This window comes from Odocoileus virginianus, chromosome 27 (genome assembly GCF_023699985.2).
Source record: "Odocoileus virginianus isolate 20LAN1187 ecotype Illinois chromosome 27, Ovbor_1.2, whole genome shotgun sequence".
NCBI lineage: Eukaryota > Metazoa > Chordata > Mammalia > Artiodactyla > Cervidae > Odocoileus > Odocoileus virginianus.
Window position 1 is genome coordinate 1090324 of NC_069700.1, and position 24213 is coordinate 1114536.

At 53.1% G+C, this 24213-nt stretch overlaps 3 protein-coding genes across 4 annotated transcripts in view; 1 reads left to right on the forward strand and 2 right to left on the reverse strand.

Moving 5' to 3' along the window:
• RPP40 (ribonuclease P/MRP subunit p40) overlaps nucleotides 1-16191 on the reverse strand; it is a 44793-nt gene extending 28602 nt beyond the window's left edge. The window contains exons 1-2 of the mRNA XM_070456995.1: nucleotides 14776-16191; nucleotides 9926-10042 (exon numbers count right to left, since the gene is read on the reverse strand). Of these exons, the coding sequence (XP_070313096.1) occupies nucleotides 9926-10042; nucleotides 14776-14793 (135 nt within the window). The 5' untranslated portion in view covers nucleotides 14794-16191. The remainder of the gene's footprint in view (nucleotides 1-9925; nucleotides 10043-14775) is intronic.
• On the forward strand, nucleotides 1546-4315 carry PPP1R3G (protein phosphatase 1 regulatory subunit 3G). Its single transcript, XM_070456996.1, has one exon. The coding sequence runs from the start codon at nucleotides 2153-2155 to the stop codon at nucleotides 3206-3208; it is 1056 nt and encodes a 351-aa protein (XP_070313097.1). The 5' UTR covers nucleotides 1546-2152; the 3' UTR covers nucleotides 3209-4315.
• Nucleotides 16192-16285: 94 nt separating the features above from the next.
• LYRM4 (LYR motif containing 4) overlaps nucleotides 16286-24213 on the reverse strand; it is an 86725-nt gene continuing 78797 nt past the window's right edge. Inside the window, exons 3-4 of one of the 2 annotated variants that reach the window (XM_070456997.1) lie at nucleotides 17101-17215; nucleotides 16634-16692 (exon numbers count right to left, since the gene is read on the reverse strand). In XM_070456997.1, the coding sequence (XP_070313098.1) occupies nucleotides 17132-17215 (84 nt within the window). In that variant the 3' untranslated portion in view covers nucleotides 16634-16692; nucleotides 17101-17131. Of the gene's footprint in view, nucleotides 16693-17100; nucleotides 17216-24213 lie in introns of both variants that reach the window. The other variant, XM_070456998.1, reaches the window with a different exon arrangement.

Below are 24213 nucleotides of genomic sequence, written 5' to 3' on the forward strand. Positions count from 1 at the left end.
GACATCACCATCCATCTCCTCTGGGGAGGAAGGACACTTCCCTGGGATGCTACCTCTCAGACGTCCACCTCACACCCTATATCGCTCATTCCTGAGCCTGTCTGGACAGGGAGGGGGTTCCTCCTGGATGAGACTGGTGCTGTTCTGGAGGGGAGAGGGGTTGGCCTCCCTAGGAGGGGCCGTGTGGAGGAGAGGTGAGACAGGAACACAGGGGCCTGGTGTTGGGCAGCCAGGCCCAGGCCGCTCCAGAGGTCAGAGGCTGCCTTAAGGATCCTGGAAGGGGACCCGGCCTGTGGCCACTCTTGCAGGCGCCCCCCCACCCCTCCATGTGACTGAAACGTTCCTCCCAACGGCCCTCCTGTTAAGCCCACTCCTCTCCCTCGCCGAGGCTCCCTGGACTCCCTGATGGGGCCGGAGCCACCTTCTTAGCATCTGCCACAGGGGCTGACTCTGTATCTACTCCCTTGACTTTCTGGTTAACTGTGGTCTCCTCCCATATAACAGAGCATCCCACGTTCCCACCAAAGAGTGGGACAGGACAGCTGGACCGGCCCGCAGGCCCTGACAGCCAGGCCTCCTTCAGTTCCCTTCCTCTTGTCCCGCCCTGGGGCGGGGGGGTGGGGGGGTGGGGGGGGTCAGGGGAAGGGGGAGGGTGGATTGGGGAGGTGGGGGAAGGGTTTCGGGTGGGCGGCGAGGCACCTGATGAAGCAGGAGCCCAGGAGGGTCTCCACAGCCTCAAAGTCTCCCAGGAGTCCTATCTGATCTCTAAGATAGTTTGTAGCTTTTGTATTTCACTCCCTAGCATGTCAGCGTTTGGGGGTGGTGGTGGTTTAGTCGCTAAGTGTCCGACTCTTGTGATCCGTGGACTGTAGCCCACCACACTCCTCTGTCCATGGGATTCTCCAGGCAAGAATACTGGAGTGGGTTGCCATTTCCTTCTCTAGGGGATCTTCCCAACCCAGGGATCAAACCCAAGTCTCCTGCATTGCAGGCAGATGATGTTACCAACTGAGCTGAGGGAAGCCCTATGTCAGCGTCTAGGTAAATGTAAAAACAATATTCCCCAAATCTTCTCTTTGTACCGACAGGTGTGTCTGGGGCCTCTTTTAAGTCCTCAGGTTGAGAGACAATCAAGGCCTCCACGCTAGCGTGGGAGGCCACGAAGGAGCCTCCGCATGTTCCTGCGAGAAATACTTCGGGGCCCCACCCCGGGCCTACAGCCTGAAACCCTAGAGTGGGGCCCAGTCCTGAGCTGGCACACCCAGGCCAGGTGACAGGGACGCGAGCGATGCTTGAGAAACTCCGACCTACAGGCAGCTAAAGTTAGCCTTAAAAAGGAAACAAAGTGAAACCAACGAGAAGAGGCTCTGTTCTTCTCAGCACCCACCCTCTCCGGGTTCGCACCCCTCGGAAGGCCGGGACGCGCTGCGGGCCCCGCTCCAGGCGGCCGGGCAGTGACCCAGGTCCCCCCGCTCAGGGCCGAGCGCGGCGGGCGGGGAGAGGGGCGGGGCGGGACGTGCGCCCGGGCCCCGCGCGAATGGCCTCCGGAGGCGCTCGGAAGCGGCCCCAGCCCGGCCCCCGGCCCCGCGCAGTCTCCCGCCCGGACCTGGTCCGGGTCCACCCGGAGCCCGTGGGGCGATCGCGCCGGGCCGGGCCATCTTCCGAGCGCCTGGAACTTGGGGAGGAAGGAGGAGCCGATCCGCGAGGCCTGCCGCCGCCCAGCTGCCCCGCCCACTAGTTTCCCGCATTTTGGTGCCTCCTCGGCCGGTGCGACGGCGCACGGGAGACCGCGCCGCGACCCTCGGGAGGGTGGACCCGTTCGGACCCGCGGGGCCGACCTCGCGGTCAGAAGGACGACCGAGCTGAGCGCGGGCTCACTCCGGAGCTCGGGGGACAGGACTGGGTGAACCGGGGAGTCCTGGGGCCCCGCCCGCCCGGACTCCGCGCCCCCGGGCCCGCCCCCGCCGCGGGCCAGCTCCAGTCCCTGCGGCCGCGCCCCGCCCGCGCCCTTCTCCCACCCCGCCCCCGGACAGCGCCTCCGAGCCTCCAGACTGGAACTGCTTTTTCCTCCCGCACCGAGGCGGGCGCTGCGCTCTCTGTGCACCTCCCCAGGCGTCAAGTGTCCCGAGAACAGGTCCCGGGCCAGGGTGTCATGGAGCCCCGGGGGGTGCTGCTAAGTGCGGAGGTGCCGGGACCCGCGCCCCCGGAAGAGCCCCGGGCAGCCGGGGAGCCGCCCGCCGCGGGAGGGCCCCGCACAGAGGGCGGCGTGGATGGCGGCTGCGCGGCGGCGGCCCCGGGCCCCGACGCCGAGCGCGGGTCCTCACAGGAGGGGGCCAGCCTCCGGGAGCAGGAGGCGCGGCTGGAGAGCCGCCGCCGCGCGCGCTCCTTCTCGCTGCCCGCTGACCCGATCTTGCAGGCGGCTCAGTTCCTGCAGCAGCGCCAGCCGCCTGCCCCGGGCGCGGAGGGCGGCGAGGCGGCCGAGGACGCGCCGCTCGGTCCGGGCGACTGCTGCGCCAAGTGCAAGAAGCGGGTGCAGTTCGCGGACGCGCTGGGGCTGAGCCTGGCCCGCGTGAAGCACTTCAGCGAGGCCGAGGAGCCGCAGGTGCCGCCCGCCGTGCTCTCACGCCTGCGCAGCTTCCCGGCGCGCGCCGAGGACCTGGAGGGGCTCCCGGGCCTGCTGGCTGCGGTGGGGGCCGCGCCCCCCCGCGCGGCGCCGCCGCCCCGGCTGCAGCCCCTCTTCGAGCTGCCCGGGCCGAGCGCCGCGGCTGCGCGCCTGCGGAGACAGCGCGTGTGCCTGGAGCGCGTGCAGTGCGCGGCGCCAGGCGGCGCGGAGGTGACCGGCTCGGGCCGGGTGCTGGGCTGCCCCGGGCCGCGCGTCGTGGCCGTGCGCTACACCTTCACCGAGTGGCGCTCCTTCCTGGACGTGCCGGCCGAGCTGCGGCCCGAGCCCGGGAAGCCTCTGCCGCCAGACGCGCCGTCGGGGGAGCCTGGGGACGCCGAAGAGGAGGAGGAGCCCGGCGCCGAGCGCTTCCACTTCGCGCTGTCCCTGCCCCCGGGCCTGCTGCCCAAGGAGGGGGAGGACGCGGACTCGCCGGGGCTCGCCGTCCACTTCGCCATCTGCTACCGGTGTGCCCAGGGCGAGTACTGGGATAACAACGCGGGGGCCAACTACACGCTGCGCTCGGGGCGCCCGGCCGACGCGCTCTGAGCCCGCGGGGCCGGGCCGACGGCGCGCGGGGCCCAGGTAGCCGGGCATCGTCCCCCCGGGGAGAGGGGAGACCTCACTGCAAGGTCGTTGGCACCCAGACAGGTCCTGCCAGCAAGCACGGAGCCCGGGCCAAGCGCCCTGCCTTCCGGCCGCTTTGGCCTTTGGAATTCTCGCCCCGCATCGAACGGGAAGAAATCCTCAAGATTCCGAGCAGTGACTTTCTCCACGGGGGGTGAAAAAAAAGACTCCTGAGCGAGGCTGCAAACCCTTGGGATTTGTTTTTAGCTGTGGACGCCCCTCAGCTCTCATGGAGAGGTGGAAGGATCGTGCGGAGGGCCGGTGTGGAGAGCGGGTCAGCGGGAGCCTTCGCGTCGCTGCCTTTTCTCTTAATTGAGATCTGCGAAGTATTTGCGCTTGCGTACGGATATCCTGCTGAAAATTTAAGGCCACGTGCATGTCTACTACTTGATATTTCAGCTCCTGGCAGTTTGGGAGGCCTTGGCAGTTGGGCCATCTTCAGTGGATGCTGCTGCACTTTAAAATCATCAAAGCACAGTATTTTCAGATTTCCCTTGTCCCATCCCTCCTCTCTGATATGGAAAGGGCCTAGATGTTCCACAGTGGGCTAGAGTGTTCTTAAAAATGTTTTGTAGAAGTCGTTCTTTCCCCAGGCAGAACAAGATCCGTGGTGAGCTGAAACGCCAGAGTGCTCGTCCGGCCTTGGCTATGATCCGGTCTCTGGCCTCCAGCCCCTTTGTGCCGGCAAAGCACACGGTCGCTGCTGGACTTCTGGGCCCTCAGCAGTCAGAGAATCTGGACTCTCAGTGGCTGGACTCCATGGCGGGAGATGAGGGAAGGAAAGGGCTTTCTGTGCCTCCTGGAGCCACAGTGGGGAGTGGTGACTTGAAGGATGAAGCCTGCCCACCCAGAAGATCCTGCTCTGAACCCACTGGGCACCTTGCACAGGCTACGACTGTGGGCATCAGTCTGGTTGGCAGTCTTCATTCACTGCTGATGGCCGTGGATGTCAGGATAAGGTGGCCATGCACGACCAGGGCTGGTGAGCCTCCTGAGAACTTGACTTCTTCAAACCTCTGTCATCCCTTGGTAACCTGCCTTTCTTTGGTTTTCACGTGTTCGGGTACATGGCTAGTATAGTCAGCTCCGTTTTGCAACGCTAATCTTCAGGGAGTGGTGGTTTCACTGCTGCTCTCTAAGAACCAGGGTAGGCAACCTACAGCCCACAGGCCAGATGCAGCTGGAAGGCATTCATGTAGCTGAGAGCTAAGAATGCCTGTTACGTTTTTAAATAGTTGGAAGAATTCAAAAGAATACTATTTTTGTGACACATAAGAAGTGTACAAAATTCACATTCCAGGGCCCGTCAGCACAGGTTTGTAGGAACATAGCCATGCACATTTACGTACATGTTATCCACGATCACTTTCCTGCTACAAGTGCGGCGCTGAGGAGATGCAGCAGAGATCACACGGCAAACTCTGAAATATTTACTATTTGGGCCTTTGTAAAGTCTGCCCTAGAGAAGTAGTGTTTGTTTTTTTTTTAACTATATGTTGAGAGTTATACTTAAAGCAGTTAAACTTTTAGTAAAAGTTTGTTACTTGACATTAACCTCCTTTGGGTAAAGGTAAAACTGGTTGCATTCCTCTTGGTAATCTTGGTTGATTACAATAAAACACTCAGACACCAAATGTACAATTATTCCTTTACTGGGGAGGGGAATCCATCTGCTGCTTCTAAGAAATAGCAGAGGGACTTCCCTGGTGGCCCAGTGGTTAAGAATGCAGGGAATGAAGGTTTGATTCCTGGCTGAGGAACCAAGATCCCCTATGCTGCAGGGAAAAGAAAAAAAAAAAAAGAAATAATAGAAGGTCAAGACAGCTGCACTATGGCACCCCTCGGAATTAACATCAAGCTACAAAAAGCTGCCAGATATTTCCATGCCTCAAAATGGGATGTCTCAAGCTATAGAAATATTTAATTTGAACTCTGGTTTGTAAAATATCCTTTTTGACTATGGCGGTGTTTGCCAAAGGTAACTGATCATGGAAAAAATTTAAATACTGATTTATGAGTGGAAAGCCATCAGAAGTTAATGAATTACAATTTATAGTTTTAGTAAAGCAGACTAAAAAAAAAATGGTCATGTGGATGACTTAATGTGCTTATAAAAAAACTTTTTAATGATAAAGTGGCCCAGACGGAAAGAAACCGCCTGCAATGCAGGAGACCCAGGTTCTACCCCTGCTTGGGAACTTCCCCTGGAGAAAGTGAAAGTCGCTCAGTCGTGTCCGACTCTTTGCGACCCCAAGGACTGTACAGTCCATGGAATTCTCCAGGCTACAATACTGGAGTGGGTAGCCTATCCCTTCTCCAGGGGATCTTCCCGACCCAGGAATCGAACTGGGGTCTCCTGCATTGCAGGCGGGTTCTTTATCAACTGAGCTATCAGGGAAGCCCACTCCAGTATTCTTGCCTGGAGAATCCCATGGAGAACAGAGCCTGGCGACCTACAGTCCATGGGGCAGCAGAGTTGGACACAACTGAGTGACTAACACTTTCACTTTCAAGCAATTATTAGAACTACATAATTTTTCTGCTACTAAATACAAATGCAATCAAGCGGTTTTTTTTCAATGTCTGATATTGGGTCTGGCCTATCACTTCCTTTTTGAAAGTGCATTACTGCATAATAATTACACCTAGATAAATACATTTTCTATTTTTCTTATGAATACATTTTAGTTGAAAAGTATTGATAGTGTAAATAGCCTATAATACAGTTTGAAATGATAGTTCATATGGCAGCAATGCATTACTTTGGATTGTTTTTGATTACTAAATTAATTTTTAAAATTAAATTAGGAGAACAATATTATGATCAAAATAGAGACCCTCTTATCCTGTATCTTTTAAAATAGTAACCCATTAAATCTAGAATAAAATACATGAGAAATGAATTTTTAAGAAGCCATGTACAGCAAAAATTTTATTCTTATAAAAACTATTACTGATTTTCAAAATTTTATTTTGGAATTCAAACAATTTTAAGATGACTTGTTTCATAATATAAAAACTTCAAACTGTTCTGTTTGGGAACTGTTTGTGTTGAGAGTTATATTTGGTAAAGTATAACTGTTAGGAAAGAAAACCTGGATTTGCTCTCGCATAAGTCTTGGAGGTTAGCTCTTCTAAGGCTCAGGTTACAAAGACCTGTAAAATACAGTGAACAGCCCAGACTTTCTACATGTGGTTATAGCCTTTCAAAGCTCTAGAACTGGCAATCTTCTAAATGTCAACCTTATTTTTATAAAGTGCCAACTTCTCACTGTAGATTGATACCAAACACTTTGCAAAGAAATGTTAGGACGTTAAAATAGCTCTTTATTGGTTTGTTTTTGAAAATTCTCAAAGGAAGGCGCAGTACTGATGGGCATGAGGAAGTGTTTAAGAGTGTACTTCCCGAATGGAACGAACACACACATTTACCCCCAAAGCTAAATTCCCACAGTGCAGCTGTGGCATTTTTGCCGTAATATTTATCACAACTTGTTAAATGAGGGTCACTCTGCTTGAGCTTCAACATCTCACCCACCTCTAGTGATCAAAAACTAGAAGTTCTGCTCAGCTCAGCCGAGGACCCTGACTTTTACCAGAGGGACTTGAGTTTCTTCTGTTTGGGCAAGGTGGGGCCCACGGGTCAGGGGACGTTGTGTGAAGCGTGTGTCCCAGTCCAGAGCATCAGAGCAGTGCTTGGAAATGCAGCCGTCTGTGCAGACAACCCCGATAACCCCCGGGTTTATGGAGCAAGGTGACCAAGATCTAACTGAGGATCCCGGCCGAGCCCTGGGGACGCCAGGCAGCTCTGCGCGGGCGGCAGGACCGCGGCCCGGGAGCCGTCCTGCAGCAGCGGGCGGTGGGCAGTGGTCATCCAGAATCCGGCTGCAGGGCCTGGGGAAGCTTCTCCTGAAACACAGGTGTGCTTGTCTTCCCACCTGGCCACGGCCCCGCCTGCGGTACCCCTCCTGCCCTGACTGGGGGAGGCAATGCTGTGGGCTTGAGCCACGCAGACCCTGCTGCTCGTTTAATTTTTGGAGGTTTATTTTGGACTCCCGCTGTGTCACTGTAGGAGTTTCCCATCTTTCTGCCCTGGCCCAGCGGCGTTTATGTATTTTAGCATGCTCGGTTTTCTCATCCCCCCACTCAGTTGCTTGTTTCTCAGGAGCGTGTGGCTTGGAGCCATGTAGGGTACTGTGACCAGTGCCGTGTGTACTTTGCCAGGAGTGCAAGGAACAACCTTTGGGAAGAAACGGGAGGTTTTGCTCTTGCGCAACATCACGGTACTGGTGTGCGTTTTTGGCTCACATCGTGGAACACGGGTTTGTAGGTTAAAAGGGGGCACCGTGCGTGCTGTAGCTTGGCAGGCGGCCCTGACAAACAGCGGGCTGTTTGCAGTCCAGCTCTGCCCAGCCAGCCCCCGTGACGCCAGGCCTGGACGGTCCGCCAGCATGGGGGGGTGCTTTGTGCAGTCACAGTGGCAAGGGGCTGTGGAAACTGGGCCCAGCCCAGTGCCCCCCCCTTTCCTCCTGCAGGGCCATCCTGGCCTTACTGTCAGCAAGTGGGCCTGAAGCCCCTTTGGGAGAGGCCGGCCCTGCTTCTCCTCGGCATTGGTGATGGATGGACACACTCCACCAGGTGACCTGCTGTGTCTCCACGTCCTCCTCCAGGCTCCCTTCTGCTGATGAGTGGACTGTCAGGACGCAGCCCTTTGTGGTCCTTTAAGCCTCCCAGGCTGGCGGCCGGACAGCTAAACACTGTAACTTTAGGCTCATTAGGACCGAAAGCCCTTTGAATCTTTTTGATGTAGTATTTGCATCCTGTAGCATTAGTTCTTTGGCTTCACCCTCTGTGAACAGACACATTTTTGGTACAGAAAGAAATGAATCACCTTTGGGTTTTGGGGAGACATCTGAGATGGCGAGGATCAAGGACTCGCTGTGAAGGGGTGATAGTGAGACGTACCTGGTGGATCTAATAGAAGAGTGGAAGTCTATGACGTCAGGAGTTCAGAGCCATTTCAACCCGGAAATCCTTCGATACACACACATCTCTGGTAAAGCAAAGATGCTGTAGAGACACTTCCAGACATTTTGGAGAAATCAGAGTTGTGTAATTACGCATCCCATTGGTATTGTTGGCACTGCTCGGGTTGTCTGAAACCTGTTAAGTCATTGCCCAAGGAGAACCGGCAGCCTCCTAGTGTGTCCAGAAATGGGAAACTCAGTTTGAAACTCCGAACGCAGTCAAGATTGAAAGCAGGTGTTTGGTGAACTGGGCTTGAAACATTTAACCCCCGGGTCGAAGAATTCCCGAGCACGTCCTGCAGAAGGCCTTTCTGTAAACAGCTACACGTGTTCTGCTTAGGAAACACCCACTGGAGCATGTGAGAAGGTTACAGTGGCGGGAAACCATGCTCCTTACAGGGGCCGCCTGGCAGGGCTCGACGGTATTTGTAGGTACAATGCCTCCAGGGACAGCTCTGCGAGAACTCCTGACATCAGGAGGCTGTTCTGATGCAGCTGAATCGGCGTTTTTTTACACCCAAAGTGGGAAAAATAGGTCTGTCGTAGGAAGTTAGGTTTTGTCTGATTTTTACATTACATAAAAAGAAATGTGCATTTACATTCAGAACCACTTTAAATGGCTTAGAGAATTCCATTTGTGTGTCCTTTTCAGCCTGGTTAAGGAGAATATGTTCTTTTGGAAAAAAACAAAAACAGCTCTCATTTAGATCTGTGATTCTGCTGCTTATTTTCCCATCCCAAAACGTCTGAACCAGAGGTGCATCTGTTAATGGCATTTGAAGCGTTGCTGTTTGTTTTAAAGTCATTTTTAATGACTTTCTGGGGACTTCCCTGGTGGTCAAGTTGCTCAGACTCTATGCTCCCAATACAGGGAGCTGGGGTTCAATCCCTGGCTGGGGAACTAGATCTCACGTGCCATGACTAAAGATTCTGAGTCTCTCAGCTAAGACGCGGCCAAATCCAAAAATAAATATCTTAGAAAATTCACTTCAGTTCAGTCACTCAGTCGTGTCCGACTCTTTGCGACCCCATGAATCACAGCACGCCAGGCCTCCCTGTCCATCACAAACTCCCGGAGTTTACTCAAACTCATGTCCATTCAGTCGGTGATGCCATCCAGCCATCTCATCCTCTGCCGTCCCCTTCTCCTCCTGCCCCCAATCCCTCCCAGCATCAGGGTCTTTTTCAGTGAGTCAAATCTTCACATGAGGTGGCCAAAGATTAACAATAACAAAAAAATGGAATTTCTGTACTGATACGACTGCCCTGAAAGAATAGTTTTTTTGGCCGAGGAAACACCTTCAGAATGGACTGCGAGGTCTTGGCTTCCGAGGCTGGGGGCTGCTTGGCCCTGCGTGACCCGCCAACCTGGAGCCAGGAGCCGGTGCCAGGGAGAGGACACGCCACGTGGGGCCTGGGCCTCCCCACCCTGAGACCCCGGCCTGGGCAGGGTGGGCTGCAGGCTGCCATGAAGACCAGGGCAGGGCCCTTGGGGCCCTGACCTGACAGCATGCAGATGGCTCAGGAGACCCCCAGGGTGAGTTTGTTAAGCTAAGGGTTTCTAAAGCCATCGGCGCCATTCTCTGTAGGACAGACACCCATGACCCGTTACCTGTACATGACCGTGGAGGCTGGAGATGGGCCGGTAGCAGGTCCCGGCTTCAGCGTAGGGGCTCCCTTCTGTGAGCGATGGACTGGCTTCAGCCCAGTGTGGTTGAGTCCACGGCCACTGCAATGTCACCAAATACCCACATCATTCCTCCAGGGTCTGGAAATGCAACACAGCTCACCCCGGGGTGTCTGGAAGCCCTGGGCTCTCAAGGGAGGCTGCTTCGGACAGCTTTGGGTCACATAGGGGTGGGGGCAGGTCTCAGGGTCCAAGACGACCATGACTGGGGTGGGGGCACACGGAGCCTGCTCTCCGAAGCCAGAACTGTGGGTCCTGAGTGTTCCTTGTCGGCCACCCTCCCAGACAGGACATGTTTGTGTTTATATGTTAATGTTTGTGAGGAATTCTGCACAGTTCCTTCTAATAATGTGAGAAAAAGTAACCTCATTAACCTTTGTTTTGACATTTACCCGAGAAATATGCCCGGTGGAATGTCTGGCTTGAGTAACAGGTTTCTGGGAACGTGATTCTGATACTGTTTACTTAAACTCAGAACTACTGTAGTCTGAACCCAGCCCCTGTGTTTGTCCTCGATTTTTAAAAGGGTTATGTCTTTGTGGTTTGAAAATGTCTTTTCAGTTCTAAGGAATTTGCAGGAAGTCTTCTGTGGGCTCTGCTGTTACGGTGATATTTCTGTATGTGTTACACTTAAACAAAGTGCTGAACCCAAAGTCCTAATTCGAATAAAGAATGTGAAGTGATTTGGGACCTTGAAAGCCGTCACTGAGTCTGGGAACGTATTCGGGGCTCACCACTGCGGCGGGGGGCTCTGGACTTAGTGGGTCGGGGCCGTGGATGCTGTGGACATCCTGCGATACACACGCGGCCCCCGGCGCAGGGGCCCCGAGACCTCAGCGCGAGGCTGGAGGACCTGAGTCACTAGTAGCGTCCGAGCATCGATTTCCGGGTTCTGCCGATGAGCCAAGGTTGCAGATCCTATCGCTGGGGTGAGTTATGAGAAGTGAACCCGGGAATCCTCTGCTTTTTCTGCAAATACTTGTGAGTTTCAAACCATTTCAGATAAAAAGTTAATAACAACGCTAAGCTTTTTTTTTTAAAGAAAGAAAACCTGGTCCTGAGCAGCGTGGGAAGTGTTGCCAGGCGCGGTGCTAGCAGAGAAGCGCGCTGGGCTGCCCGCAGTGGCCTGACATGGGAACGACACACCCGCTCCCGGTGAGCCTGGCCGGCCGTGGACACAGCTTGGCCTCGCTGTCCCTGCACTTCCGAACACGTCCCTTCCCTACGGAGCGTGAGTTTTCACATCTGCCAAGCAGGGGCCTTGTTCTTGCCTGACTACATGGTTGCGAGCTTGAAGGGAGGCTCTCTGTGGCGTGCCAAGCACACACTATTTAAAAAGAATTTTTTTGGCCACAATGCCTGTGGGATCTTAGTTCCCTGACCAGGGATCGATCCCACGGCCCCTGCAGTGGAAGCGTGGAGTCTAGTCAGTAAGTCGTGTCTGACTCTTTGCGACCATGGACTGTAGCCCCCAGGTTCCTCTGTCCGTGGGATTCTCCAGGTAACACTGGAGTGGGTTGCCGTCTCCTGCTCCAGGGGATCTTCCCGACCGAGGCATCGAACCTGGGTCTCTTATGTCTCCTGCGTTGGCAGGTGGGCTCTTTGCCGCTGAGCCCTGGGAAGCCCAGGAGCCGCTGAGGAGCCAGGGCTTCCTGCTCGTCTCCGCTCCCACTCATGGGGCGCCTGCCTTCCCCATGTGCGCTCCACCTCCCGACCCGAGTCTTCACCCGCCCTGGGATATTCCAGCCCCAGGATCTCTCTGAGTTCCCTCTGCCCAGCCTGTTCTCTTGCTCGTGCGCCCAGGCCAGCACTGGCTGGTTTTCTGGTTGTTCTCCGGGTGTTTAGCAGGGCTCCCCAGTCATGAAGCCGGACTCTCGGGGCCGTGCCTCCACCCCAAACTGACCCCCCTGCCGAGAACACTCAGAACTTTCTTTTGAACCCTGTGCCTGCTGCGAAGACGTGTGAGGGGGCAGTTACTGTTGGTGAGCAAGAGGCAGACATCCCCTTTCTTTTTCAACCGGGTTCAAACTGCTTGAGGAATCGCAGAAGCAGCAGCAGAAGCCAGGGAGAAAAAGTGCTCAGTTTAGAAGCAGCTGGAAACACACTTGTTGGCTGAGACTCTGAACTGCTGTCTGGCGAGGAATCCAAGGGGCCATGGGCCTGCTCCGTGAGCTCTCTGTGCGTCTGCAGGCGGCCAGCTGGCTTCACTGCCCAGCCCAGCCCAAATCCACATTCTCGTGGGCCACGGGCTGGGCCGAGTGGCCCCAAACAGCACCAAAGTTCCACACGAAGCTGGGGACGGATGCTGGCGATTTCTTGCTGATTGTGCCAGAAGCTAGCACTCAGGGAATTCCTGGTGGTCCAGCGGCTGGGACTCGGTGTTCTCACTGCCAGGGCGCGGGTTCAACCCTGGCTGGGGAACTAAGACGCTGCAAGCCACAAGGTGGGGCCAAAGGAAAAGTGAACCGAGAAGAGCATGCAGATAGCCTGGAGGATGGTTTCTTTCCTTTTGATTTAACTGGAATTGCAGACTTTTAGAGCTGGAAAGTTCACTAGTGGTCTGGTCAGCCCTGGGACCCTGCAACATGAAGGTGATGTTCATGAGCTGAAGATTAAATTAGACCCCGGTCTTCAGCTGCCCGCCTCAGTGGCTGGATTTTTTTCCACCATCTGCATTCCTCCCACCACACCATATTCCTGTCTTCCATTTTTTTTTTTAAGAAATGTTTTATTTATTTTTTCAGTCTGTGTTATTGATACATCGTTTTCCTCTCTGAACAAGCTTCTGTTGTAGAGACCCAAAAGGAAGTGAAAGGCTGTGTTTTTACAAGTAAAAATACATGCTAAAATCTGGCAAGTTAATAATCCTAAATATGCTCCGTGGTTGAAGTGTGAGTGGAAGATGAGACTCTTAGCATTAATATTGGAGTCCTCGATCGTATATCCTACATGGGCTTCATAAATCACATAGGTGCATCTAAATGGAAAGTACTCCTTCTATGGAATAACAAATTCATTTTTCTAAGACCCTGTACAAATCTAAAAAAAAAAAAAAAAGAGTCACTGTGTTGTACACTTGAAACTAACGTAACATTTTAAATCCACTGCACTTCAATAAATAAATTTTTTAAATTAAAAAAAATCACTCCTTTAAAAACTTAGAACCAGTTATGTTGTTATTAAACTGTCTCTGTATTCAACACAGACGTCCTCAACCTGAATTCACTAACTGAAGGGAAGTTCGACTGAAATATTTCACAATGTTTAACTGACATTTAGGAGGGGCTCCCTGTAACTTTCTGGTTGATGAGAGGAAAAGGTTTCTAACTTCCCAGGAAAGCTCATCACTTGAGAAGGAAAAGGACACGGGTCGTTTGTAGGAAGCCGTTTTCCGGCTGAGCCATGGACCCGGAGTCCAGCCCCTCCGGGAGCGGCCGCCCGCACGTCGATGCCTGGCCCGGCCCCCGGGTGAGCGCCGGGCCGCTGGGAAGAGGGAAGTGCAGTTCCCGCTCCACTCGCGCCAACCGTCGCTTGTGGCCTAATTCCAAGACAAGACGCCAGCTTTGTCTGCTGTCGGTGACATTGTCAGGGGTCCTCCCAGATTCACCTGGAGGGCTCTGCTCCGGGTTCACTCCTGAGGGTCTTTGGACTTAAAGCTTCGCCTTTGAGCATCTGAGTCAGAGCATCTGTCTCACTCTTCAAGTGGATCTCGACAGGAGAAGCCATTTTCTTCAACGTTTCCCTGCAGGACTAATAAGGGCTGCAGGCAGACTGAAAGGGAAGATCCTCTTTGTTCTCAGGGGTGAGGTGAGCCCCGCCCACAGACTCAGGGCAAATGGTCAGAGAAAAAGCCTGCTTTCCTTACCAAAGGGGCAGAAGGGAACGGTCCCAGAGCCACACACCCAGGCTGAGACGCTGCCCCAGGACAGCCAGCTGGGGGCAGGGGGGAGGTTTGCCTCCCACCACGGTCACCATCTGCTGAGTGGTGCTCTCACACCGGGGCCTTGAGACGGGCAAGGATCTGGGTTCACAGGGGGAACAGACCTGGGACAGGGCAGGGACGGGTCTCAGGGGCACACGTGGGCCAGAGCATCCTGGAACCGTCAGATATCGCCAGACGCCATGAACACACGTTGGGACACTTGAATGCAGTGTCACAACACCATCTACCATCCACAGACGAGGCGGGCAGACACGGTCTTCACCAGGGCATGAGGATGCCCTCGACTGTGAGAATTAGTGATGCAGGGAGCGGCGCGTGCAGCGGCCCGTCGGGGACAGTCACCACTACGTTAGGACCTGCGGCTACTTATACGAGCCTATTGTAAACCCAAACACGCGAGTAATAAAGTCACTCAGTGCTGCTGATGGAGGGGGGTGATTAGCAAGAAACCACCCGGTGTCCCGTCCCTCATAAACTTCCTTCTTTTCCTGTTTTGAACTGGTGTATTTTCAAGGATAAATGCACATGAATATGGTTTCTACCTGTAACATACTCAAAGGGCAGAGTTTCCTGAACTGGCTAAACATTAAAAAGACCAGGAGAAATTAAAAATTTATAAATCATTGTTGGTGATTTGATCTATGGTTCCTCTGATTTAGAAAAGGCAGAGGAACCAGAGATCAAATTGCCAACATCTGCCGGATTATAGAAAAAGCAAGGGAATTCCAAAAAACCATCTACTTCTGCTTCATTGACTACACCAAAGCCTTTGACTGTGGATCACAACAAACTGGAAAATTCTTATAGAGATGGGAATACCAGACCACCTTACCTGTCTCCTGAGAAGCATGTATACAGGTCAAGAAGAAACAGTTAGAACTGGACATGGAACAACAGACTGGTTCTAAGTCAGGAAGGAGTACGTCAAGGCTGTATACTGTCACCCTGCTTATTTAACTTATATGTAGAATACATCATGAGAAATGCAGGCTGGATGAGGCACAAGCTGGAATCAAGATTACTGGGAAAAATATCAATAATCGCAGATATGCAGATGACACCACCCTTATGGCAGAAAGCAAAGAGGAACTAAAGAGCCTCTTGATGAAAGTGAAAGAGGAGAGTGAAAAAGTTGGCTTAAAACTCAACATTCAAAAAACTAAGATCATGGCATCCAGCCTCATCACCTCATGGCAAATAGATGGGGAAACAGTGGAAACAGTGACAGACTATTTTCTTGGGCTCCAAAATCACTGCAGATGGTTACTGAAGCCATGAAATTAAAAGACGATTGCTCCTTGGGAGAAAAGCTATGACCAACCTAGACAGCATGTTAAAAAGCAGAGACATTACTTCGCGGACAAAGGTCAGTCCAGTCAAAGCTATGGTTTTTCCAGTAGTCATGTATGGATGTGAGAGCTGGACCATAAAGAAAGCTGAGTGCCAAAGAATTGATGCTTTTGAACTGTGGTGCTGAGAAGACTCTTCAGAGTTTCTTGAACAGCAGGGAGATCAAACCAGTCAGTCCTAAAGGAAATCAACCCTGAATATTCACTGGAAGAACTGGTGCTGAAGCTGAAACTCCAATACTTTGGCCACCTGATGAGAAGAACTGATTCATTGGAAAGGACCCTGATGCTGGGAAAGATTGAAGGCAGGAGGAGAAGGAGACGACAGAGGATGAGATGGTTGGATGGCATCACCGACTCAATGGACATGAGTTCGGGTGGACTCCAGGACTTGGTGGTGGACAGCAGCCTGGCATGCTGCAGTCCACAGGGTTGCAGAGAATTGGACACGACTGAGCAACTGAACAACAACAAGTAAATCACAGTGCCTTGTCTGCCACTTATCAAGTCAGAATATGCAGCGCTGAGAAAGTTCTTTTTAAAAAGTCCCAGTCTCTCCAGGTGACTCTGACTCAGTGAGTGAGCTTTGGGACGCACGTTTCAGCGTACCCTGGAGTCCCCTAGGGTGTGTCAGACTGAAGATTCTGATTCAGAACAGGTTGGGGTAGGGCTCGAGATTCTGTGCTTCTAGCAAGCTCCCCAGTGGGGCTGACGTCAGTGATCCTGAGACCATCCTGAGCAGCGGGTTGTAGGACCGGGCTCTAGGTGAGCGACCACACCCAGGGAACCTCTGTTATCACGCTGGGCCCGGGTCTCAGTGGTAGGATGCACCCTGCTCCCCTTCATCCCTGGATCTCTTCCAATGTGTGGACTTGCCTTTGCAAAGGGGCCACTCAGCTCAGGGCTGGACCCTCCCTGCTGGGCCCCCCACCACCCTCTGCAGGCCCAGCACCAGCAGGAAACAAAATCGCCTTAATCATGAAGACACGTGTGTCTGGTAGAGAAGGCCAGGGAGATGCTTTCATTTATTGTCAAGGACTGAGAAACATGTCTGGAAATGCTTTATACAGGTGCTGCGGAGCCACAGAGAGGGGTGGGGTGGACGAGACACCACTGTACACGGCCTTCCCTCGAGGCGCTCCAGCCGACCTCTGTCACTAAGGCTGCAGAAGAGGCGACACTTCGCTCAGTTCATCAGTTCCTGGAGGGCAGGCAGAGTGAGGCTACTTAAAGCTGATGCAGGGGCCCCTCGAGGTCTGCTAGGGGCCCTGCGGCAAACAGAACAGATGCTGCCGGTGGTCCATGCTGCTGTTGGAGGCTGGTCCCAGCTCCTAGGCCCGGGGCTTCTCTTGATTCTCAATGACAAGCTTGTCAGTCGAATACATCTGGCCAATGTGGACCTGGAGGCAAAGAGAACACAAAGGTCAGGGACTCGGCTCCGTGAGCTGCGGAAACTCAGAAAGAGCATCTCCAGGGCGCTGGTGCAGACGCACGTCGTTCTGGAAGCTGTGCTGCGGCCAGAGTGCAGTCACCGCTTTGCTTCCGCTCCGTCTTGGCACCGTACCCCGCCACACCAGTTCCCCTGCTTTGGGGACAGTGGGAGGTTCCCATTCACGCCTTCTCACCCCTGGAACAGTCCCAGTGGCGGGCTATCCTGAGCCAGTGAGACCCAGGCTGCCCTGCGCACGGTGACTCCACACCCACAGGATTTCCGGCCCTTAGGACCGGTTCTTCCGTCAGGATGGAGTTTCACCGTAAAGCGTGAGTGAGCCTCATCCACACCGGGAAAAGCCTGGCTCTGCACGCACCTCTCTCACTGTCCACCTCTGTCCTCTAGTCTCAGCATCCTCGCCTGTAAGAGAGCCCTGGCGGTTCCCAGCAGATCTTCAGTCTTCTGCTTTGGACCCACAACAGCGTTGGTACCTACAGGGTGTGACAGCCCAGGGCCAGTCGCATGGGTGCCACAGTGCGGGCAGGGTAATGGGCTTCCTGCCACCTCCCGAGGGGCCAGCCCTGCCTCCTAATGTGCCCTCAGCCGGCAGCAGCCAGAGCGATGCTGTGAAGCCTGCTGTCCCCAGATGGCAGCCCACCTGGGCCACCTTCAAGGGCATGTGTCTCAAAGGCAGGGCAGGTGACCCAGGCATGCTGTGGCCCTGGGTCCTGCAGTCCTATGACCACTGATGAGACGATGAGAGAAGGAAGCGGAGATCAGAGGGCTAAGCGGCAGAGATGATTTAGGGGCATTTGTTGAGGGAAAGCCCCCACGAGCCCTGGAGGAGGTGTGAAGGGCAGCCTAGTCCCAGCCAAGACACAGATGAGTGGCAGGCACCTCCTGTACCAGGACTGTGCTCGGGGGAGACTGAGACTGAGTCTGCCCCCAGGAAGCTCAGAGTCTGGGAGGGGAGACACAAGGAGGGAGGTAACTGTGACCTGATGGCTGGAGCATCTGTAGCCATTCTAGCACTAGGAGGTAAGTTTGCTTCATCACACTGAAGATGAGAAGCAGGAAGCAGGAGCCTGGGTTCTTGATGACTGTGGAGCCAGCTTAACTAGCTTATTGCCAACTTTCTTTTACGTGAGAGAAAAATCTCTATATTTTTAAATGTGTTATTTGCATTTCTTGTTATACACAACTAAACCAAATCCTAATTGATATGAATGCATATTGTGAATTTTAATTGATGACTGATAAAAAAAGGTCACTGCAAAGAAGGTGTGTCTAGGATAAGTGGAAACAATATTACTATCACCTGGGGAAGTGCCATTAACGGACAGTCCGAAAATTCCTGAAGTTTAAACAAAGCCACATGAAGACTTAGAGAGATCTCCTTTTGTCCCACAATACTTGTGTTAGAGTATGTAGCTATTAATATTTTAGCATTTTTTTGGTCTATTTATTCACTTATACATTTAAAATGTATGCGTATATATTCAAGCAGAATATTTAAATTTGGAATAATAACTTTTAAAAACTTAACTTTATATCCTTATATCATGAAGTAGTCTTTGAAAGGATATTTTTAATAATGGACAAAACTGCACTGTGAAGAGGCATAATTTAATCATTCTCATATGATGAATATTTGTAGAGTTTTTGCTGAGTCTTGGGGTTACCATTCTCATGTATAAACCTTTTATAGTATCTCTGATTTTTCTTGTAAAAGGTTTCTATAAGTGGGATTACTGGGTAAATAGATATGAATATTTTTATGGCTCTTGATGGATCTTGCAAAACTACTTTCCAAAAGTACGCATTTGCTTGACAACTGACCCTCTGGATGGTCTGAAGGTTTGGCAGGACAAACACGTCTTTCCACCTGGCTCACCGTGGTCAGTGTGTGTGCCCACGGCCCCCTTCCCCAGCTTGGTCCTCCTAACAGATGCCCCGCCAGACAGTTCACGCAGTACTTGGTTCTCAGAGCCAGCATCTACAGGGCTAGGTGCTCTCGCAAGAAATGCAGCCCTGTGAGGTGCCTGGTCCCGCTCAGCGCCATGAAGGGCTCCAGAGAAGAGGGCAGAATCAAGAACGAGGAGACGCTCCAAAGAGCTCAGACTTGAGAACGCCGCTCGGGTGAAGCAGGAGACGTGTTGGCCGGAGCCCACCACACCCCGTATCCTTCGGCCCCGGGGACGGGTGCAGAGCTGGCCCCCGGGGGACACCGGAGACAGACTGTCTGCTGGCCGCGTCCCGAGTCCCAGGGTGGGTGGGGAAGCTCTGTGAGGCGAAAGCCACCTGGTGGCAGGTCGGCACCCGCAGCGGCTGGAGGTGCTGCTGGAGGGGCTTCACCAAGCCCTCTTGGGAGCGGGCAGAACCCAGGGTCCCGTCAGCGCAAGGGCTGGCCCCTCCCCAGGCTGGTGACCGCAGGAGCCCGGCAAACCGCCAGAGAGAAGCCCGTCGGTCACGCTGCCGCCCCTCGGGCCTGCATGCGGGCCCCAGGCCAGTAGGCCGGCAGCGCAAGCATCGCCACGAGGTGAGGTGATCCGTGGCTGGGGCCAGCGGGTTCCGCGACGCCTTTACCCCCGCCCGAGGAACGCTGTCCGCGCGCCTCCTCGGACAGTCAGGCCGCCCTGTGCTCTGCCATCCCTCAGGACCCCCCTTCAGGGTCAGTGAGAGCCGATTCGGGTTACAGAGCTGCTTTAGACAGACAGGAAAAGCTCGGAGAAAAAGACCAGTACTGAGTGGGCGACGGCTGGCTTCTGGAGGCCGGCCGCCGGGCCGCGCCTGCGCCTCACTGGACAAGGACAGCACAGGGTGCGGGCGCGCGCTGCTCCGCTTGGTTACGAGTCCCTGACTCTGGGTTTGGGGTGCGGGGCGGCGACACCTGAGATGGCCGCAGCAGCAGACTCACAGCGTCCAGAGCGCCGCACACAGCGGATCCGGAGGCGGGGTCACGGCAACCCAGAGGGGTGCGCGGCCCGGGGGACGGCTCGGGCTGTGAGCGGGCCCACCTCCTGGCAGCCGGCCCAGCGTGGGCGTGATCGGCCCGGTGCTGAGAAGGCGGGAGTAAGCAGGTGTCCGCAGAGAAAAGGGTGAGCACCCACCCTTTCCACCCCTGCCCTGGGCACTGCCCCCGAGACCCAGCCCCCGGGGCGGTCTCTCCACCCCCCACACCCAGGTGGACGCCACGCCTGGGGCCGTGGGCCCACCTTGCTTCCTGTGAGAAATGGTGGAGACAGCAGACACAGGAGGAGGAGGAAGCAGCGTGCCCACGCCCCCACAGCGCGCCTCTCACACTCAGCACCCCCGGGTCAGGACACACACGCCCCTCGGCCCCTCTGTCCCCCTCATCGCCCGCCCTGCCAGCACCGCTGTGTGAGACGCCGGGACGTGGGCACCGGCTGTCAGCCAAGGCCACACCTTCCCAGGGCCAGGAGCCTCCGGAAACACCCGGGGTGGATGCACCCTGGCACACCTCATTAACGGGGCTCCCTTCTGTCTCCCCCCAACCCCCAAGCCAGGCTGAAAAGAACACTGCAGTGGACACCGGGAGAGAAACACCCCAAATTCATAAAAACAAGGTTACAGTGGGAAATTCTGATATTCCTCCAAAACAAAATAAAGCCAGACACTCAAGGACTTGGCCAAAGAAAATCCTAAAAAGTCTTGCATTTCTCAGGTTAATTTACTGTCGATTAGACTTTTGATTTAGTTGCCAGAGTTGCCCTTCACTTTCTCTTAAAGCATATCCTAAATGTGCAATCATTAAAAATGACATTGCAGAAGAATATTTAATGACCTGGAGAATACAATTTGAGTGGAAAAGAAAAAGGACAATACAAATCATAATTGAGAGGTAAACATGACATGTCCTGGCTTCATAACTCTGCCCTAAACGCACAGCTTTTTCTTCATGTAGTCCTGGGTCCACCAACAGGTGGGGGATTCTGACGTGGTTTCACCCCAAGAAGGCTTCTATGACTGTGGCTTTCAGGACACCCCCAGGGTGAGGACAGGGCATTTCTGCCTCCCCCCCCCCCAGCCCTCCCCCTCTGCCCCCCAACCTCTGTCCTGCTTCACCTGCTGAGCAATCCATCGTTAGGAAAGTCACGTTTACTGGGCAGGTACCAGGCTGAGTGGCGTAATTGCTTAGCTTCTTCCTTTTGTTGTTTCTGTTCACTCATTAAGTTATGTCTGACTCTTCGTGACCCCATGGATTGCAACACCACAGGCTTCCCTGTCCCTCACTATCTCCTGTAATCTTTTCAAACTCATGTCCATTGAGTCGGTGATGCCATCCAACCATCTCATCCTCTGTTGTCCCCTTCTCCTCCTGCCTTCAATCTTTCCCAGCATCAGGGTCCTTTCCAATGAGCCGGCTCTTTGCGTCAGGTGGCCGAAGTACTGGAGCTTCAGCATCAGTCCTTCCAATGAATATTCAGGACTGATTTCCTTTAGGATTGATGGGTTGGATGTCCTTACAGTCTAAGGGACTCTCAAGAGTCCTCCCCAGCACCACAGTTCAAAAGCATCAATACTTTGGTCCAACTCTCACATCCATACATGACCACTGGAAAAACCATAGCTTTGGCTAGATGGACCCTTATTGGCAATGTGATGTCTCTGCTTTTTAATATGCTGTCTAGGGTTTTCATAGCTTTCCTTCCAAGGATAAACCATCTTTCTAATTTCATTACAAATGTCTTTTTAGTTTCTCCCTTAATTTTTATAAATATCCTATCACTGCATGATACATACATCTTATGGATGAATAAAAGGAATCAGAAGAATTTAATGACCCGCCTACACTGTCACAACTGGTATACAAATTATGGAGCTGACACAGTTCAACCCAGCCAGGTCTTCTGACTCCAAAACCTACGGCCTTTCCAAATGTATACATCCATAACAATACCTGGCCAGTTTATCAGAGCTAAGTAACCTCTCAAGGGTCAGGGAACAGAGGGAGGGAGAAGACGGCCAGCTCCTGGGCTGGAGATGGGCCTGGAAAGGAGAGAAGGGATCTGGGAAGACCAAACTCCATCATCTTTGTACTCTAGCACACATCCTCTGAAAGTGTTTCCGTCCCTGGTAATTAATACTTTAAGCAGAAGCCCCGTGTTATTCAAACAGAAGCACCCACGGCCCCTCAGGCTGGGCTGCAGAGGCTGAGGCAGGTGGAGCGCTCTAGCTGTGGGCCTGCGGCAGGAGCTCCCCGCAGCCACAGGCGTTTCCAGGAGGGGGTGGGCGGGGTGTTTGCTGAAGAAGCTGAGCAGAGAGCCCACAGGCGGCCCTGGGTCCCACGGAGAACTTCGATTTGTGATGCTCCATGAGGAGCAACAAGCCCCCCGCCCGTCTTTCTGAGTCTGTTCTGACTTTGCCAGGAAAGCATGCTGGCTGAGAGCAGACGGGCCTGCCAAGGCCGCTGCGAGCCCTCTCTGGGGGAGGTGAGTCTCACTAGGAAACGGCATTTTCCTTCCTGACCGGGGCAGGGGTCCGGCCCCGCTTAGCGTCCACAGGCCCGAGGGCAGCAGGAGCCACCAGGACTGGGGGCGGAGGGAGGAAGCCCCCTCCCGTCCCTGAGGGGTCAGCGGGCAGCGCTGGGCCTCCTGCCCTGCCCCCGGGCTCCTGGAAAGGGACCGGCCCTGGCCTCGGGCATGGCTTACGGGTCACACTTGGCACACAGCTGTGGTGAAAGACGCAACATAAATCTCCGCTTGAACCCCTTCAGAGGAGCCAATCCGCTGGCATTAGTGACAGTCACGTGCTGTAACCAACACTGGACTGCCCAGCCCAGGACCTTGTCACCCCCCAACCCCGCCCCAAGGAAACGTCGCACCCCTAGTAGTCACCCCCCCCTCCCGCCCCAGCACCATGGATTTACTCATGTCTCTCCGGGTTTCCTTATCTTGAATTATTTCCTAGAGACAGAACCGTACAGCGTGTGGCTTTCTGCCAGGCTTCTTTCACTGGCGTGATGTTCTCCAAGCATGATCAGGAACTCGCAGATCTCAAGGTTGATTTCTGCTACATGCATACGTCCTAGTGTGTCCAGCTCTTCTTCAGTTGAAGGACACTTGGGCTGTCTGGACCTCTGGCTGTTGTGAACAGTGCTGCTATGAACATTTTTGCACAAGCTTCTGTTTAAAAACTGCTTCAGTTCTTCAGGAGTGGAAGTGCTGGGGGATGAGGTGATTTTATGTTTAACTTCATCTAGAAACCGCCCACCTATTTCTACACATGCCAGAATTTTTTTTAAAGCTTCCCAGGTGAGTCTACCATCTAGCCAAGCATAAGTACCCAGCTGGTTAAGATCCAACTATCAATTTTTATATACGATAAATGACAAAATAAAGATGCAACCAGCAAAACTCAGACACGAGAACTTACTTCTTCAGCAAACGACAAGGGAAAACAAGAGTGTGTGGGGGAAGATATGGTGAACCCACAGATAGGAGACGTAATATCCAAAACCTTATTTGCATCCTAAGTCAAACATACAAAGTTAAGAAAATTATATTTGTGAGATAATCTGAAAATTTAAACACTGTATATTTGATGATAGAGAAGAAAACGGCAACGCAATGCAGTACTCTTGCCTGGAAATCCCATGGACAGAGGAGCCTGGTGGGCTATAGTCCATGGGGTCACAGAGCTGGACATGGCTGAGCAACTAAATGCACATACTTCATGATATTAAGAAATTATTGTTAGTATGTTCATTATAATGGTGGTATTATAGTTATGTTTCACAAAAGAATCTATCTTTCTAAGTATGTACTAAAATAATTTCACATAAAACATACATTTTCTCAAATAACATGGGTGGGCATATGCATAGAATGCCATTGGCCATGAAGATGTAATTACGAGAGGAGGGTGAAGGGTGATGGGTACTCGGAGCTCATTATACTGTTCTTTCTACTTTTGTATTTGTTCATATTTTCCTGTAAGACAAAGTTAATAATAAACTGGTATAGGTATCATGAAAATCAGTACAGAGGTTCCCAAAAAATTAAAAATAGAACTACTATCTGATCCAGCATTCCCATTTCTGGGTATATGCCCAAGGGAAATGAAACCAGTCCCTTGAAGAGATTTCTGCACACCCAGTCAGTGCAGTTACTTCTGATAGACAAGATATAGAAGCAACCAGTGTTGGTTGAAAGACGAATGGATAAAAGAGAATGCTGTGTATATGCGCATGCATGGACACACAGAGCAATATTACTCACCCACAGAGAGAAGATCCCTCCATCTGTGAAAACATGAATGGACCCGTAGGACACTGGGCTGGGACAGACACAAAAGACAATATTGCATGATCTCATGTGTATGTAGAAATAAAAAGAAGAAAATCCAAACTCATGGAGTGCTCGGATGAATGGTGTTTACTAGGGTGAACGGGGAGGGGAGGTGGATACTGATCAAAAGGTACGAAATCTGACTGATAAGATGAGACTGGTGTGGAGACCTAAGGGTG